The sequence below is a fragment of the Lonchura striata genome, chromosome 1 (assembly GCF_046129695.1).
Source record: "Lonchura striata isolate bLonStr1 chromosome 1, bLonStr1.mat, whole genome shotgun sequence".
Lineage (NCBI taxonomy): Eukaryota > Metazoa > Chordata > Aves > Passeriformes > Estrildidae > Lonchura > Lonchura striata.
The window spans coordinates 122,082,254-122,098,261 of NC_134603.1; the positions used below are offsets into that span (position 1 = coordinate 122,082,254).

The following is a 16,008-nucleotide window of genomic DNA, read 5'->3' on the forward strand; positions in this document are numbered from 1 at the left end:
TCTAAATTAATACCAAGAATGAGGCAGCTTTTTGCAGCAAAGAGGGAGGATTAAAGATTAAACCTCAGCTTGCAGAGTTCAAGTATATTTACAATGATCTTGACTAAAAAGGTACTTAATTAAAAAATATGATTACAGAAAAGAAAATTGCAGGCAGGTATTGTAACTTCTAGAATATCCCCTCATTAGTACTTTAAAATATACATCCTTGCCACCTACTCCAGGAATCAGTGTGCTCACCATCAATGATTTTTACGAGCTTATGGAGTGGAACCTAAAATGCAGGAAGGAGCACTAAGGTGGGACAGAGTTGGCTGTTGATTGAGCAGTAAGACAGCAAGTGGACTACAGAGAAAAATGAAAGGGAAAGAGCTGATGCAAAAGAGACATGAAGTGGATGAGCCAGATCCGTTTGTTTCACTGGCTTTCCAGTAGGCAGCTCAGAGCGACACAATTCTGCCTGCATCCAGTAAGAGTAGAGTTGCGGTAAGGAAAGAACAGACACTACCAAACACAGATTAGAAAGAGAGTGACAGCAAAGACTCCTGTTATACCTTTCTGTTGAGGTGTGACTGGACAAGACAGAATGCTTTACCTGAAAGACATGGAGGGGGAGAATATTGTTTAAAGCAAGAAGACTGTATCATGCTTCTCAAACTTCACATTTTATTAAACATAAGTTGGAGTCAGCAAAAAAAGCCTCTCTAATTCTCTGACCTAGAGGCAGTATACAGACAAATATGAAAACAGTGCTACATTATTACACTACTACAATAGTCTAAAGAAAAAAAAGAAAAAATAAAGAAAATAAAATTTACTTCAGAAGCTAGTTAGGAGGTGTAAAGTGAAACAACACACAGCATACAGAGAAGAAAAAATGCAGTGAGCTTCCTTTGCAATGTTTTCTTTACTTACTCAAAAAGCCTTGAAAAAAATAGAAGAAACATGAAGCTAGATATCAGATATGGTGAAGCAATCTCATTTCTCATATGCAGTCATGTATCTACCTTCCTACATAGATCTTAACTTCCTGTTTGCCAGAGATGCTCCAGTTTTCCATACATAGTTATGGATCCAGGAATCAACAAAGTGCCCTTCTCATTAGAAAGCTAAGCTCATCAGCTCCCTCTGGCATATTAGCATATATCCAATACTGCTGTAGCTTAACAGAGTAATAATTGCTGTGAGCTCCCACATGCACAAACTTGCTATAGAGCCAAGGTCTTTTGAAACACTACTGTATGACTTTCAGGCCCTGAAAGTTAATGTTTAAAAACTTTCACCTGTCATTAAAGGTTAAGAGATTGGTCACTGCTTATTGAAAAAATGGCCCTACTTCCCTTGCAAACCACAAGAAATAGCAGAGTATGTCCAGCGCGGGACCAGTAGCTATGATATGAGTAAAAAGGCACACCTTACTTCTACAAATGCTACTTTTGACAAAAGAACCCACTAGCATCCCTCCTGATCCTAAGAGAAGAAGATACTGGCCATTACCTTGCTCATTCTGAGAACTGCTAAATTTGGAGATCCAGGTGGGGTCTGATGCAATAACTCAGAAGTGAAGGCAGTATTTGCAATCTGCATACATTCTTCAAGAGTCTTCAGGAAAGTGTCACAGGTTGATTTCAACAGAGCTCCCATATCAATCTCACTCTGTGGGAAGAAATCAATTGGAAGAAATGGACTCACCACAGAAGATCAATTTGGAACAACTAATGTCTGCAAAGCCCACAGTTGCTACAGTTGTGATTTCTGGTTAACATGAATTAAAATTCAATGTGTCAGCTGCTCAGAGAACTGGCATCACATATTACTGTGCCTATGTCCCCTTGCAGTATTACCACTCTTTTCAGCCTCTCAGTACAAGCAGCTTAACACGCTTGTGTTTTGAAATCAATGCCTCTTAGTTATCTTATTGGTGTTAGAAGTGCATTAAATACTAAGCCTGAGTGTATTCAACAACAGCATTCCAGGAAACACCACTGACAGGAGATAGGAAAAGTAAACAAATTAAATTGATGCAGAATGATCTGCAGATGATCATTTCAAAAGCCTCATGAACAAAAAATTATTGGAAATGACAAAAATTCAGAATGACGTATATCATTGCCTCTCCATCTCTACAAAGTGAGTTATTGTTGCTGAAATGCTTTTAGCAATAAATCTTTGCAGTTAAATGCCAGTAAGATCAGGGAAAGAGAGTCTTCCCCCAGATGCATGAAATATGAGCAGGATAAACACCACATTACAGGTCAACACCTGTGAGCTGCAAGTTCTAACAGTGCCTTTTAGTCATTTGTATACCACATCAGGCTTGTGCACTGTCTTTTAATTCACCTTAAACAGCTTATCAGCTATCTTTACAGAGATGGTTTGGACATCAAACCAAAGGCTTGATTAATCTTCAGGTGTTTTGCCTGCTTGTTCTGCATCTGAAGACCCATCTCTCCAGCGGGAGGCATCCTGGAACTCAACATCAGCTTCTCTAGCAAAGAAAGTGCATCCTTCTTCACACATTTCTCTCTCAAAGCAAGGGGCACACATCACTGTCTTTAGGAGATCCCTCTTAAATGAGGCTTCTTTGGTCATGAAGATTTGCAAAGTTTGAAACTTTAATTTAAGTGAGGCAACCAAGCAGTTCTTTATATCATTTTTGCTCTTTTTGTGGTCTGCAACATCTCTTGACCTTTTAATAGTTTTGTTGAGTAGGATATTAATGACTCAGGCAGAAAAATTGTTCTTTGTGCAAATTATCTTTTTATAAAAGATCTTTTGCTTTTTTTGATCCACTGCAAACACATGATCATCTACAGGGGTGTTACTGTCTAGATCATGGATATCATATCTCATCTCACTACTTGCTAGCCCAACATAGGGCAAGTAATTTGCAACAATGTAGTAATACTCCATTTAAACAAGACTTGTTGTGTGAGCACTTTATTTCCCTCAGGTTCTCTGCAGAAGGAGGGTGCAACATTAAGTAACTGGGAGTGAATACTACACTGGATATCCAGAAAAGCTCATGTGCCCAAGATATTACACATGTGGGCTATAACAAAAATAGAACTGTACCTCTGGTTCTGACACACCAGAAATGCTGGCTTCCTTTGTTTTATGCACTTGCTGAACAAGGAGGTTACAGTACAGTCTAAGTTCAGACATTTTGGTCTTCAAGGCTTCTGTGTTTTCAGTGAACTCTGAAAGTTAAACAAAAGAAAAGTCAAATTTACTGTATCCAGTGTAAGGCAAGTACACGACGTTTGGTCTTAGCAGGCCTTTTATATAGGAGAAAAGCCCTACATATAATATTTTTGTTTTCACAAAGTAGTTTAAGCTGCAATCAGTAGCATTGCTTACATAGGGTAGGTAGAAAACACTGGGCATAAAAGATGCATTCTGTCCAACAGAAAGGGATTCATTTAATACAGATATCCTTGAATCATGGGATGGATGAGATTGAAGACACCTTTGGACACCAGCTAGTCCTACTCCCCTGCTCAAGGACAGTCAGAGCAAATTACTCAGGTCTAGTCAGGTTTTGAACAGTACCAAGGATGGAGACTACACAACCTCTTCTGTGCAGCCTTTTAGTGCTCCCTCATCTTCACAACATAACCATTTTTGCATATATTTCAATTGAGTAGTTTGTATCAAAGTTCATGCATATTTTGTCTTGTTCAGTCAGGGAGAAGACCCTGGTTTAATCTTTTTATGCCGTCTCACTAGATATTTCCTTTAATCATCTTAGTGGCCCTTTACTGGACTCACTCCAGTGTGTCCATATGTTTCTTGTACTGAGAAACAGAGAGTGCAGAACTGAGAAGACTAATCCAGATAAGATTAACAGTCATTCTGAGATTTTTCAGAAGTAATGTTTTTGATATTTGAGCCCCTGAATTATAAAATAAATTGTCTGTTAGTAAGAATAACATGGTTTAGTTCTGCAAATACATCACTAGCTTTTCACCCCGTGCTACTATATGTCACTTTACAAAGCAGAACTTTGTTCTGCTTCTAGGCACTGCACATCAGATCCTCATCTGGGGAAGGACTCTATAGTAGCATCTTCTGCTCAGTTCTGACTGAGTTTGAACCAGTAGATGCAAAGCTGGAGATAACACACATAAAGCTAAGAGGAGAAGCAAATCCTCACCTCAGGGAAAGGAAGTGCTTGCCACCCCCTGCATTTACTCAGGACAATTATAATTTTCTGTTTTCCCATCTTCTGTATAGTCATTGTGCTGAGGTTACACAAGGTTAAGGCACAAGGCCTCACAATGTTCTGTGACTGATGCCACACTTGTAAGCAAGAGGGGTTTTCACTACAGGAAAAAGTGAGATTGCTGGTGAAAGCAAAGTGGTAAGTGAATTAATTTTCATAGCCTGACCACAATCAGATTTAAGTTTCTGAATACTAATAGATTTGGAACCCAGTGCAAATTAATTGCTGAGGCATTCTCAAAATGCAGAAGACAGCCCAATGAGAATATGGAAACATGTGAGGAACTCCAAAGCTGAAGAGACACTGGTGTGAGAGGCTGGGTCATCATATTTAGATAGCTGTACAAGGCGAGCTGTACATTCTGCATCACAGTGACCCCTAGGCAGGGCCTATTTACTCATTGTACTTACAGAACCCATCAGCACATAGTTTTCAAATTATTTTTATATAGTGTATTGTAAGAAAAAGAAAGTTACCAAATCCCTGCCCTGAGAATTAATACCTGAGATTTCTAGTTAATATTCCCACATGTTTTAGCTTTTAGCAGCACCAAAGACCTGAAGCACAGGCTGGACACTGAAGTTGTATGTACATGGACCAGGGAAAGCATGGGGAAATATAAAGCAAACATTATGTGCCAGCAAAAGGGTGTTCTTGCCTTTTTCCTTTTGTGTCCTGCTGTCAGTCAGACAGGCTTTGGCAGTTCCAAGTGCAACCAGCCACTTTTGCCTTTCAACTGCATTTCTTGCCTTCAGATAGAAGTACTGTTCCCCTGGGATTATCAGGTCCATTCGTGTGTTATCTGCAGGATGAACTGAAAGCAACATAGATTCAGACCAGCCCCCTGGCCCTTCCCAGCCCAACCAAACAACCCAACAAATGTGTTAGATGGAAGATCAAACAGTAATGAAAGAGGAGAAATCTATGGTCCCAACTTCCCCCACTGCCATTTTATGACTTCTCTTCTGTTAGAGTTAGGACACACATGTCCAGCTATGAAAGACAGTTTTGTGATCAGTATAATCTGAGAGTCTTTATGGAAAGGGCATCCTTTTCTGGTAAGCTTCTCTTTCAAGCTTCCAGCTCTTAACTGAGCCTCAAAAATGTGGCAATATGACTGAGCAGACGTAGCACTGAAGTTTCTTATTCATGTTTCTAGCTTCAGTTCTGTGCTTACAAGGAGTCATTTGAAGCTGCGTGATGTTCCACCACAGCTCATGAAAAGCAGTGACCCACCTGCATGAAGATTACCCACAATATTAGAGACTTGCAATTCTCTCAACATTTTCAAAATACTACGGTATAAAAACTTGCATGTACATCAAGTTACTGCAAATACACACCATAGAAATCAAGCTGCCAAATAGCTCTTGTCATCTGAAATCTCATCTTGAATGTAACATTACTGGGCAAAATTAATGTAGCTGAGTGTTACTGTATCTTAGTTACCTTGAATTTCACAAACAGCCATTTGGATGCTTCCCTTACAACCCTTCCAAGCATCTTCCTGAGAGTCATAATAGGACAGGATGCCACCACAGAGAAGGAACCACCGAGGCTGCCAGCCTGAAAAACAAAACTGAATTTCTCAGTTACACCTCTCCCTGCAATTCCACCATCTCTCTCACTGGAGACTTGCTGCAAATATGCCCCCAAAGATTCTCAGTCCCCCTGGAAAACTAAACCCGTTGAAGTATTAAGATTTGTGGACAGACTTGGATGTTCTACACCACAACCCCTGCTTTCTGACACCTACATGTCTGTTCTGCACACAGGTGGACCACAGCAGCATGTGTCTTGAGATGCCATATGTCATTTTCAGCAGTTTTGCTAACACAGCATCACTGACTCACTGTCTCTTCCAAAACCACCTTCTCAGTTCAGCACCCCTCAATTCCTTCTACCACTCCTCAACCCACCTCTTCACTCTTCCCAAAAGCCACCCAGCTGTCTTGCCTTACAAGTCTTCCTCCCTTGAAGGAAGGTTATCTTGAAAAACAATGTGTAAGAATCTCTTAAAAATCAACAGACGAGCAGAGGCGGAGCCGTTGATTTCTGAACATTCTGAATACCATCTTTTGGTGAAGCAGTTTTCAACAGCTCTTGAAACTCCTTGTGCTGCCCACTTAAAACATAGTCTTGAATTACTGACCTGCACTTCTGGATAGTTTCCCAGAGAAAAACCAAAACCAGGGTAGACCCACACCAGTAGTTCTGGGTGTGCGTTTGCCCACCCTGCTGCCCAACTTTAGAAGTAAATCATGCTTTTTTTTCTACTTTTGGAATCACTACAGCAGTATGAAAAGATAAAACCAAACATACGACCTGACAGCTGCCATTTATGTCTAATTAAAAACTACAAGCTCATTAACTTAATAAGAAATGAGGCAGCAATGTCACTGGAGGAAAGCAGCTTTCATTTACTGAGCTGCAACAGGCTTCCCTGGCCAGGTCCAATGCATTAAGATTCTGACACTCCCACATTATGCCAGCCAACCATCTCTGGAAGAAACACTTGGACAAGACCATGTGGGCCACACGGCTCTATTAGATATTTTGGCAGAGGGTATTCAGTTCTGCTGTCCCCTGCAGCAGGGCTCTGCCAACCAGAACTGTGCTGCAGGAGCCCAGGCTGGGCTTGGACTGGTATCACATTGGAGGATTGACAGCTCCTTTCCAGCGAGAAACTGGTTCCTCAGACAAACTGCTGAAAGCAAGCACAACACAGTTTAAGATTAGAAAGGCCTAAAGCCTTAGGCACAGCAGGAGTATGGTCTGGCTTGTCCCCCCTTCCCCCTGCCTTTTTTTTTTTAAATCAATACCACTGCATTCAGTCCAACCCAGTTTATAGATTGCTGAACCCTTTGTGGTGGCTGGAAAACAAATTAAACATAAATAGTATTTCATTCCCTTCTAGATCTCTCCATTATTTCCCAGAAGAATATAAAAATGTCAAAAATCCAAAGTACTCTCAACACTTCTTTACTTTATATGAAGAAGGAAAAATCACAAAAATGAGGAAAAAAAAATTAAAAATTAAAAAAAGAAATCAGCAAGACTGGTTTCTATTTGTCTTGCCTCCAAAATAAAGCAACTATCCTGCAAGTCACTACTGATATGTGGGAACTCACAAAAAAAGGAAGTGATTGTTCAGCAGAGAGAAGCAGTTAATTGCTTCAGACACTCAATGGCACAGAACCAATTCTTTAAATAATGCACAGCGCCACAGTCAATACAAGCCTCTAATTCAGTCTGGTGCTCCTGCTGCTGCGCATGAATCATTTCAGCCATGGTCCTACAGCTTACAATTGCAGCTGATGCTCAACCAAATTGTGTCCCATCCATCAAAGGCTGTGCAATCAATTAGCCAACATACAAATCACTCTGCCTCCATCACTTTGGAGGCTGTTTAAAAATATGTTATGAATGAATATATTTTTTGAGACTTTTATTTGGTTGGTTATTTTGGTTCTGGGTCTTGGGGTCTTGGTGTTTTTTGTGGGGAACAGAGTAACTATCTGCATTCCTTTGCAGAAAACAACTCTTCTTTAATTATTAGATACATATTAAAAAAAGATTGTGATAGACAGTTTTTACCTAGGACAATATATATTTTAAGAACAGAATTGTTACACTAATATGAGCACGTTTTTGTAAAAGAAAAACAATTTAAAAAAAACTCGCAGCAAGGTTCTGTCAGAAGATGCACTAACCACCTGGTACTCACTGACACTGAGTCAGCAGCCATGGGAAGGTTATCCTAAACAACCAGCTAAAAATAGCATGTGGCTGGCAAATCATGGGCATTGCACAGGGATACAATCTTTAATTACAAGAGCTTCACTTTTGCAGACAAGTGAAGAATGGAGGAACAAAAAAAAACCAAAACAAAAACCAAAGCAACAAAAAGATACTTAGGCACTTCCAATAACACAAATCTTGGGTTTACTCAGTGTTATTTGCCTCCTATAAATTTGTCATAGGAATATTGTAATTTTTGGAACTGAGCATTCCGATTTCACCTGATACGGAAAGGTAAAGCAGAACCTTTTAAGGTCTTATTGGTGCCAGCATTAACACAACTTTGAAGAAGAATTTAAGTCCATTATACTGGTGGTGCATAGGCAGGAAAAAATATAGCTCATACTTCCAACATCTCATTTTAGAGGCACAGTACAATTAACAATAAAAACTGACCTTGGTGGGAAAGGTATGTACGAAAAAATCCCCAATAAAGCACAAAGCACAATAAAAAGTGATTAGTAGCTTAAGGTCCTAGCCATATAAGAGAGTGAAGATATTCCAGATGACTTCACAGGCACTGGTCAAAGTACATATTGCACTCCTGTGTGAAACCTACAGTTAGTGCCTGCAGTACCTGGAAGATCTGATATTGTCCACTACAAAAACAGATATTTAAGCAGTCTGTGCCTGCTAAGGATTCATTACTTCTCGAGAATTTTCTATAGAAAGATCTGCCTACTTCCATCATTGCACTTGAGGAAATCTGGATGTCGCTATCAATGAGCAAACTTGACATTTCTTGATAACACAAATGAAATTTGGATATAATTCAAACTTTAATGTTATACAACCCAGACTCCAGACAGCATTCCTTCCAAAGTGCCAAGCCTGAAGGAAAAAAAAAAAACAACAAAAAAAACCCAAAACCAACACTATAAGACACGTAGATCATGTCAGACATCTACAAAGCCATCTGGGAGAATTACACACTCAAGAAGTCAAATTGACCTGGAAAACAAGCTGCAATTAAGAGACATCACTTCCACCTGCATTTCCAAAGTGCATAAAACCCAGACATCCAGGTTTTTATTATTGCTTGTTTTCCATGAGAATTATTTAACACTTGAGGCTTATTTATTTCTTAAGTGTCAGAATAAGTTTCTGTAAAACTTTTTCAATAGATAGTCCTTGGACTCTTTGACCCTAATCCAGACTTTAACTGCAGATAGGAGATAATTACAAACTTTCCATATTACATCACCTGTCTAATAGGAGGAGTTAAAGCCATCATCTCCCTGCTGCTTATAACAAGGGCAAGATCTAAGACTTAAGTGCAGATGGCATAGCTGGACAGATCACTGTTTTTCTGTGCAGGGTCACAAAAAAGTCCCAGCGTGGCTGCCCTGCTAGTCAGAGCCATCTCACTGTGAGAATGAGCAATATCCATCCTTTCATCCCACCCTGAGGAAATGTAAACTGTGCCACGTGCTCACTGTCCCACCATCTCCAGGTTTATCTCCCAAGGGCAAAAGCACCACATCGTCTGCCCAGTGCTGTGTCAGCGACTGATAGCAGGACAAGAACTGCTGAAAACTCAGCTCTAGCAGGCAAAGACACTATCAGTCAACCAGGTTTCTAGTCAGAAAAAGCAATTAGCAAGAAAGGATCTTACACAGATCAAACTTCACACTTTTCCCCTATTTTCTCATTCAATGAACAGAAGTAAAAGACTATCCTGACATAAGAATTTTTCACTCAAAGCTGGCGCCTATTTTTTCTATACAGCCTCCTAAGGCTACCCAGTATTTTGGGAAGGGCAATCCCAGGACTGGAACACATTTTGCAGCCTTAATTCTATAGCAGAACAATCTGACAGGATAAAAATTCAGTGTGTGCCCATGAGGGACAGCAGAAAGGCAGACAAGACTGTGTAACAATCTATGCTTCTTCTGTGAGCTATTATCCTGTCACATAGACAGCAGCTTCTGGAAATGCCTGTATTGCAATTTTACTCTGATTATGTGCATATCAACAGCAGGAATCAATACAAAAAGCCCCTAAAGGTAATGAAGATCAAAGATTTAGCACCTTAACAACAGTATCACTTTTTAAAGCACTTGCTTGAGGGACACTAGAGGTTCAAGTGAAGGAAGCAACAGCTGGAAAAGGCTTTAACACAATGACCTTCTCCCAAATGATCTTTCTTACAGGGATTCCATAAAGTCCATTTTTGTTTCAATCACAACTGTTAGGGCAATGCTAGCAGCATTGAAAAAGCATCCTGTCATCACAGGGCGACTGGGTTTGTTTGCAAACTATTTTATGGCTGTGACCAGCCAAGGCACAGAGAGCACAATGTACTAGTCAGGCATTTTTGAAAGGGATGCAGTGAAAGGATGAAGGATTGTGGTGGAAGAAGAAGTTCAATAACACAGACCCACTGCTCAGACACTAATTGTCCCAGCAAACAAGCTGCTCCTCTCTCTGACCCCTGGGGTGGTTATCAGGCCAGAGTAAGTTAACATAGTGAATTTATGTAAGCACACACAGATACCACATGATGGTATCTCTTCACCATCAGTCTACCACACCTTTGGTTTCTGTCCTACACAGCCATTCCCTGTGATCACTTACTTCAGAGCGGAGGGACTGAATGCAGAGGCACTGGTACTGCAGCATACCTGGCAGGGAACGCTGCACCATGGAGGCTCTGCAGCACTGCTCTAACACTTACAGAGGAGAGAGGGGACACTGATTTCCATTCCTGCAGCCTCATCAAACTTTTTCTACTGTGAGCACATTACATAATTCTAAAATGGTTGGACAAAAGCAAGATTGCTGCATGAAGAAATAGAAAGGGAAGAAAATTGTGAGAAAGGTCAAATCACACAAAGACAATTAAGCAAAATCCAAAGAGAATTAACTAACAGTCCTTGAAGTATCCTGCATGAAAAGTCTCATCCACCCAGAACTGGCTGACAGTCAGGCATTCATCTAAACCAACACCTGGATCCTGAGAGCAGCCACAGCCAGTAATAGAAGGCAGACCATTGCCCTGAAAGCAACAGAAGTATCAGCTCTGTAGGTCCACCTCCAGGAAAACCAGACTTCTAATTTTATATAACCAGAACTTGGACTATACTCAGAGGCTAAAATTAAGGGGAAAATTATAAAAGGCTTTTTAGAACTAAATATTTATCTAAGTGTGAAGTTTTTGATTAATTCCTCCATGTCTGGAAACAGAGGAGCTTATTTCCAGAGCTTGGTATCAGCTGGAATGATATGTGTCTCTCATCCTAAAAGGTCAGATTTCTTAAACTCACAGAGACTTGCTCTAAGCAATATCATGTGCATCCAGATCCAAGATACAAGAACTAATGCTTTTTCACATTTTCTTGAGCTCTACTTCCAAGTTTATCAAGGGATTCTAAATCAGTAGAGACAAGAGCAATTTAAACTTTTATGCGAAAGCTGACATATACTGCTTAGTGCTGGCTCATGCTATCTTGGGATAAACTGAAAAGAATCCAAGGTACAACAATAAACTGAGAGGGGATGATTACATACAGGTAAATGGGGAGAGCTAACTGAAGTACGTGGCATGATGCAGAGTCACTGGTGATGGCATGAAGGTGAGTCTATCATGCCTTGAGGAAGATGAATTACTTAGGGTTAGAATTGCTCAGCACAAACAAGGAAGTGAATATTTAAATATGAGAAAAAGCTTAGTTTTGTAGAGGAAAGTGATCACAGTAATTTTATGGAGCAAGTAACAAATACCAAGCAAGCCAGTGGAATCAGTCATCATTTTTCATCTAATTATGAAGTTGCCTTTGAACCCCACAGTCAAGAGCTGATGCATACCACTTTTCCAGTTAGCAGCAATCCCAGGTAGGGTGTGTGTCTGCACTGAAGATCTGAACTGATTTTCAGCAGAAAGAAAAAAATCAACTTGAAAGTGCCAAGCTCTCACACACACTACTGAAGGAGGTATTTCCTAACTCCATGCTGCGTCCCAGCAATATACTCGTTCTATAAACCTGATGAGAAAAAATAAATCATCAATGCCTTTTACAAGGCAAACTCCAAAGACTAAACCAATTTATTTTATTAATCAGAAGTTATGCTCAAAGAGTATGCATTACAGGTTAAGTTCAGAGAGTCCCACGGGTGGCAGTTTCCAAGCAGCAAAGAGCAGCCTTCACGTGCAGTTCAGCTCTGCTCTGTCCTTTATCCTGCCAGCAGCATTCCCCAGCTGGAGATCAGTCACACTGTGACACTGCAGCCAGGATCTGCCTTTGATGCTGCCCACACCAGAATGGTTTGTGCTCTGCCAGGACTGCAGCCAGTGACTGAGGAGCTATAGGGAAGGCACACGGTGACACTTTTATCATTCCAACTGCTTACTACAGTAAGTGGTACTGAAACAATAGTTACACAGCCATCTCCAGCCCCCACCATGCAAAGCTAACATCAGATAGAGACTTTTGGCAAAGGATGAAATCTAGGAATTTTTTAAGATCATGTTACATGCTTTGACTATAAGCTTAGCTGAGGCCAACTTACATGCCTGCATGATTTAAGTCACCCTGCCCTGGATTTTGAGGATGAATAATTGGAACTTTGTACATGCATTATAGATTTGCACAAGAAAAAAAGTGCTGTCTCACTTTATATGATGATAATTCTGCTTGCAAAGTTCCCTGCTCTCTTAAGGTTTTAACCAGTTTAGTGGGGCAAGCATAGACAAGAGCAACTGAAAGACACACACCACAAACACAAGATCCCAATGGATTTTCATAGGCTACAACTTTGTGAATGTTTTCTGATCCAAAGTTGCCACGCTTCACTTAAACGGAAGTAACACACTGAGAAATCACTATCTACATTAGAGGACAGAAAACCACTAAAAATCTCAGTTTTCTAAACGCAAGAGATTTCCAAGTTAGCACTGGAAACCCTGCATATAGAAACCACAATGTGACTGTGGGATCAACACCAGAGGAAAAACCCCACCTCCACGCAGAAACCAGGTAATATTGATTTGAGTTATTCTAATCTATATAAAGCAAACAAGTGCATTTATTACAAACAAGATAACTTGTTTAAACAGTAAAGCAAACTGATCTGTCTTTCAATTGGTGGCAATCATGGTATGCTTTCTTTGCCCTTTACCCACAGAAAACCAAAATTGTTTCCTATACGTTCTTGCTGTCAATAACTATGTCATTTGCAACACAGATCTAGCTCCGAGCCCAAGAGCTGGGAGGAAATGGGTTGATGTGGATTTGACATCTCATGATGGCAATAAGACATTATGAAATCAAAATTCCCAGAAAGGACTCAATTACCAACAAACTCGCATCAGCTCCTCTTTCACAGCAAGAAGGAAAAGCAGTTCTTTCCTACAGTTTGATGCTTGTTCTTTTTTAAATGCTCTATCTCTTCTTTGACTGTGAGGGGTCCTCCTCATCCTGAGGTACATCAGCATTGTTTCATTAGCACAGGCACACATCGACACAGAGGGATAACACACAATTTCCCTACTTTTTGCATGCATCGTTTACACTGTACTGCACCCGATTCATCAACCTTGACCAACAGAAAAAGCATACTGGGAGCAAAATACTGGCAGAAATACTCTTCTGGATGACCTGTTGAACCTTCTTACTTTCCATAATCTCTGAAAGGAGATTTTCCTGTCTCTCACTCTCCAGCTCTTTGTTATTGCTACAATGAACACCACATTCCAGAATTAATTTTTTTTTTTTTTTGCATTTCTGCATAAATATGTAACTCAATGGCTTCAGGGCAGGAAGTCTTCATTTTATGGCAAAATAAAGCACTAGTATGTACAGACAGCTTGCAGAACAGTAAATTTACTGTTCTCAAACACACCATGGGCACTCTACAACCCAAGAGAAGGCACAGAGTGACCACGACCACCACGCTTATTAGAAATCAAGTTTCAACCAAGAAATCAGAAGGATGCTTCAATCTTGACAGATTTTCTCTGTACTGACAGCAAAACCTCTCTTAGTTTTCAGCCAGTACAAATCTTACATATGCAAGGAAAAGTTTTCCTTCAGTCTGCATTCGCTTGACTGAGCTTTGCAAAGCATCATCCTTCTTCATGAAGGGTCATTTGATTGGAGCTGCTATTCATGTGGCTAGCAAAAGAAAATTTAATTTTGATGAAAACAGAATACTTCTTAGTCTTCATCTTACCATCAAAACAGAAGACCAGCTGATCCTACCACAGGCACACTCAGGCACTAAAATGTCAAATGCCAGTCAGCTATCTACAACATGCATTGCTTCCCACAGACACCCATTCCCAGGTCTCATGGCACTAAACCAAGCACAAGGGTTCCAGACACACCCCAGCATCTCAACAATGCGAAGAAAAACATATAAAACTTTTGATCAGCTGAACCATGGGTGGTGTTAGTTTGAGGAAAGGACTAATATCACTACCACAGTTCTGCAATTCACATGAAAAAGGCAAGCATGGCTGCTCCTACTGCCTCTTCATAATTCAAGAGCATTCACTAATAATTAACAACAAAAGAAAAAATCCATGTCTGTTCACTGAGACCTGACAAATTTTGATTCTCATCTCAGAACACCTATTGCCTAAAGGGGAAAAGTCACAGCAATCTTTTAGCACAGCAATAAATCCAGCCTCATGCACCACTGCTGACCCACGCCATCCCTACCACATGAATTCAACACTCCCTTGTGTTTCTGCTTTTTCTTTGTTTAATTTTGATTTCCTACACTTTCCCAGCTAGCCAGAGCGGTGCAGCTGTTCCAGCCTCTCGGGAAAAAGCAAGGCGGCAGCCCTTGTACATACAGCACTGAGCAACACTCGCATCTGGCAATGCCAAGGTGGTCGTGGTTACTTCTCTCTGACCTTCAAGTTTCCAAATCGTTCCTACAAACCAGAGAGGCTTGCCCCTGGCAAGACCCCATGCCCAGCCCCAGATCACACGCCTCTGTCTCACCCGACTCGAAGGGGCAGTGGACATCCCATGGGAACACAGCGGGCTTCTGACCCCGGCACCTTCAACCTCTGCTGGGCAAACTCTGCCCACACACGGCTGCTGCCAACCTGACATGGAAATCAAGCCTTCCGCGGCACGGGAACACCCGAAAAATTAAAATTTGGGCCTAGAGCTAGCCGGACAACCCCCCCTCCACCTTTTTTCTTGTCTTTTTGGGTTTTTGCATGCCTTCTCACCCGAATCCCCCAAGTGAGACTGTATGGCAACACGTTTTTCTCCCAGCTCTGGGAATACCCCGAATCCCCGACTCGCCTCAATAAAAGTTCCACGGGGCTGTGTGGAGACCGGGGAAGTTCGCTGTTCGAGCTGTGACCCGGAGCATCCAAACTAGCCCGAACGCCGACCCAAGACGGGCACTGGCACCGGGATAAACGCCGGGCAGTGACAATAAGGCAGCGCCGGGGCTGCTCCCCTGCACGGCGGGGTCAAGGGGCAGCGCTGACCCGCACCCAGCAAGCACAGCGAATATATACACGCATGTACTTGTATAAATACATGTATGACAAGACGACGGCGCCCGATCCGCACAGGCTGAGCACTGGCAGGAACTCACCGCTCAGGTAGTTGGTCCACTTGTACAGGACCCCCTCCATGCCGGCCGGCCCCCGGCCCCATGCAGCGCGGCCGGCCCCCGGCGGGGTCACGCCGCCCGCCGCCGCCCGCGCTCCGCCGCGCCGCCGCCACACAGCGCCATCGCGGGGGGGCGCGCGCCCCGCCCGGCCCGCGCCGCGCCCGCCCCCCGCCGCCGCCGCCACGCTCCCAGCGCAGGGAGCGCCGCAGCCGCGCACTCGCGGCACGGCCTCGCAGCGCTACGTCACCGCAACCCGCGCTGTGAATCGCCGCCCGCGTGACAGGCGGGAGTGAGAGGCGGGCCAGGGGGCCAGGCGCGGAATGCCCAGCGCAGGTGGCCTCTCGCGGCCAATCGGAACGCGCCCTCGCTGCGGCCGCCGCCCAATCAACGGCCGGCAGCGG

General features: G+C 42.2%; 1 protein-coding gene across 1 annotated transcript in view; it reads right to left on the bottom strand.

Moving 5' to 3' along the window:
- PLEKHA8 (pleckstrin homology domain containing A8) overlaps positions 1-15,689 on the bottom strand; it is a 29,395-nt gene extending 13,706 nt beyond the window's left edge. The window contains exons 1-6 of the mRNA XM_021538173.2: positions 15,590-15,689; positions 5,675-5,791; positions 4,884-5,039; positions 3,076-3,200; positions 1,498-1,656; positions 555-595 (exon numbers count right to left, since the gene is read on the bottom strand). Of these exons, the coding sequence (XP_021393848.1) occupies positions 555-595; positions 1,498-1,656; positions 3,076-3,200; positions 4,884-5,039; positions 5,675-5,791; positions 15,590-15,629 (638 nt within the window). The 5' untranslated portion in view covers positions 15,630-15,689. The remainder of the gene's footprint in view (positions 1-554; positions 596-1,497; positions 1,657-3,075; positions 3,201-4,883; positions 5,040-5,674; positions 5,792-15,589) is intronic.
- Between the last annotated feature and the right edge of the window lie 319 nt (positions 15,690-16,008).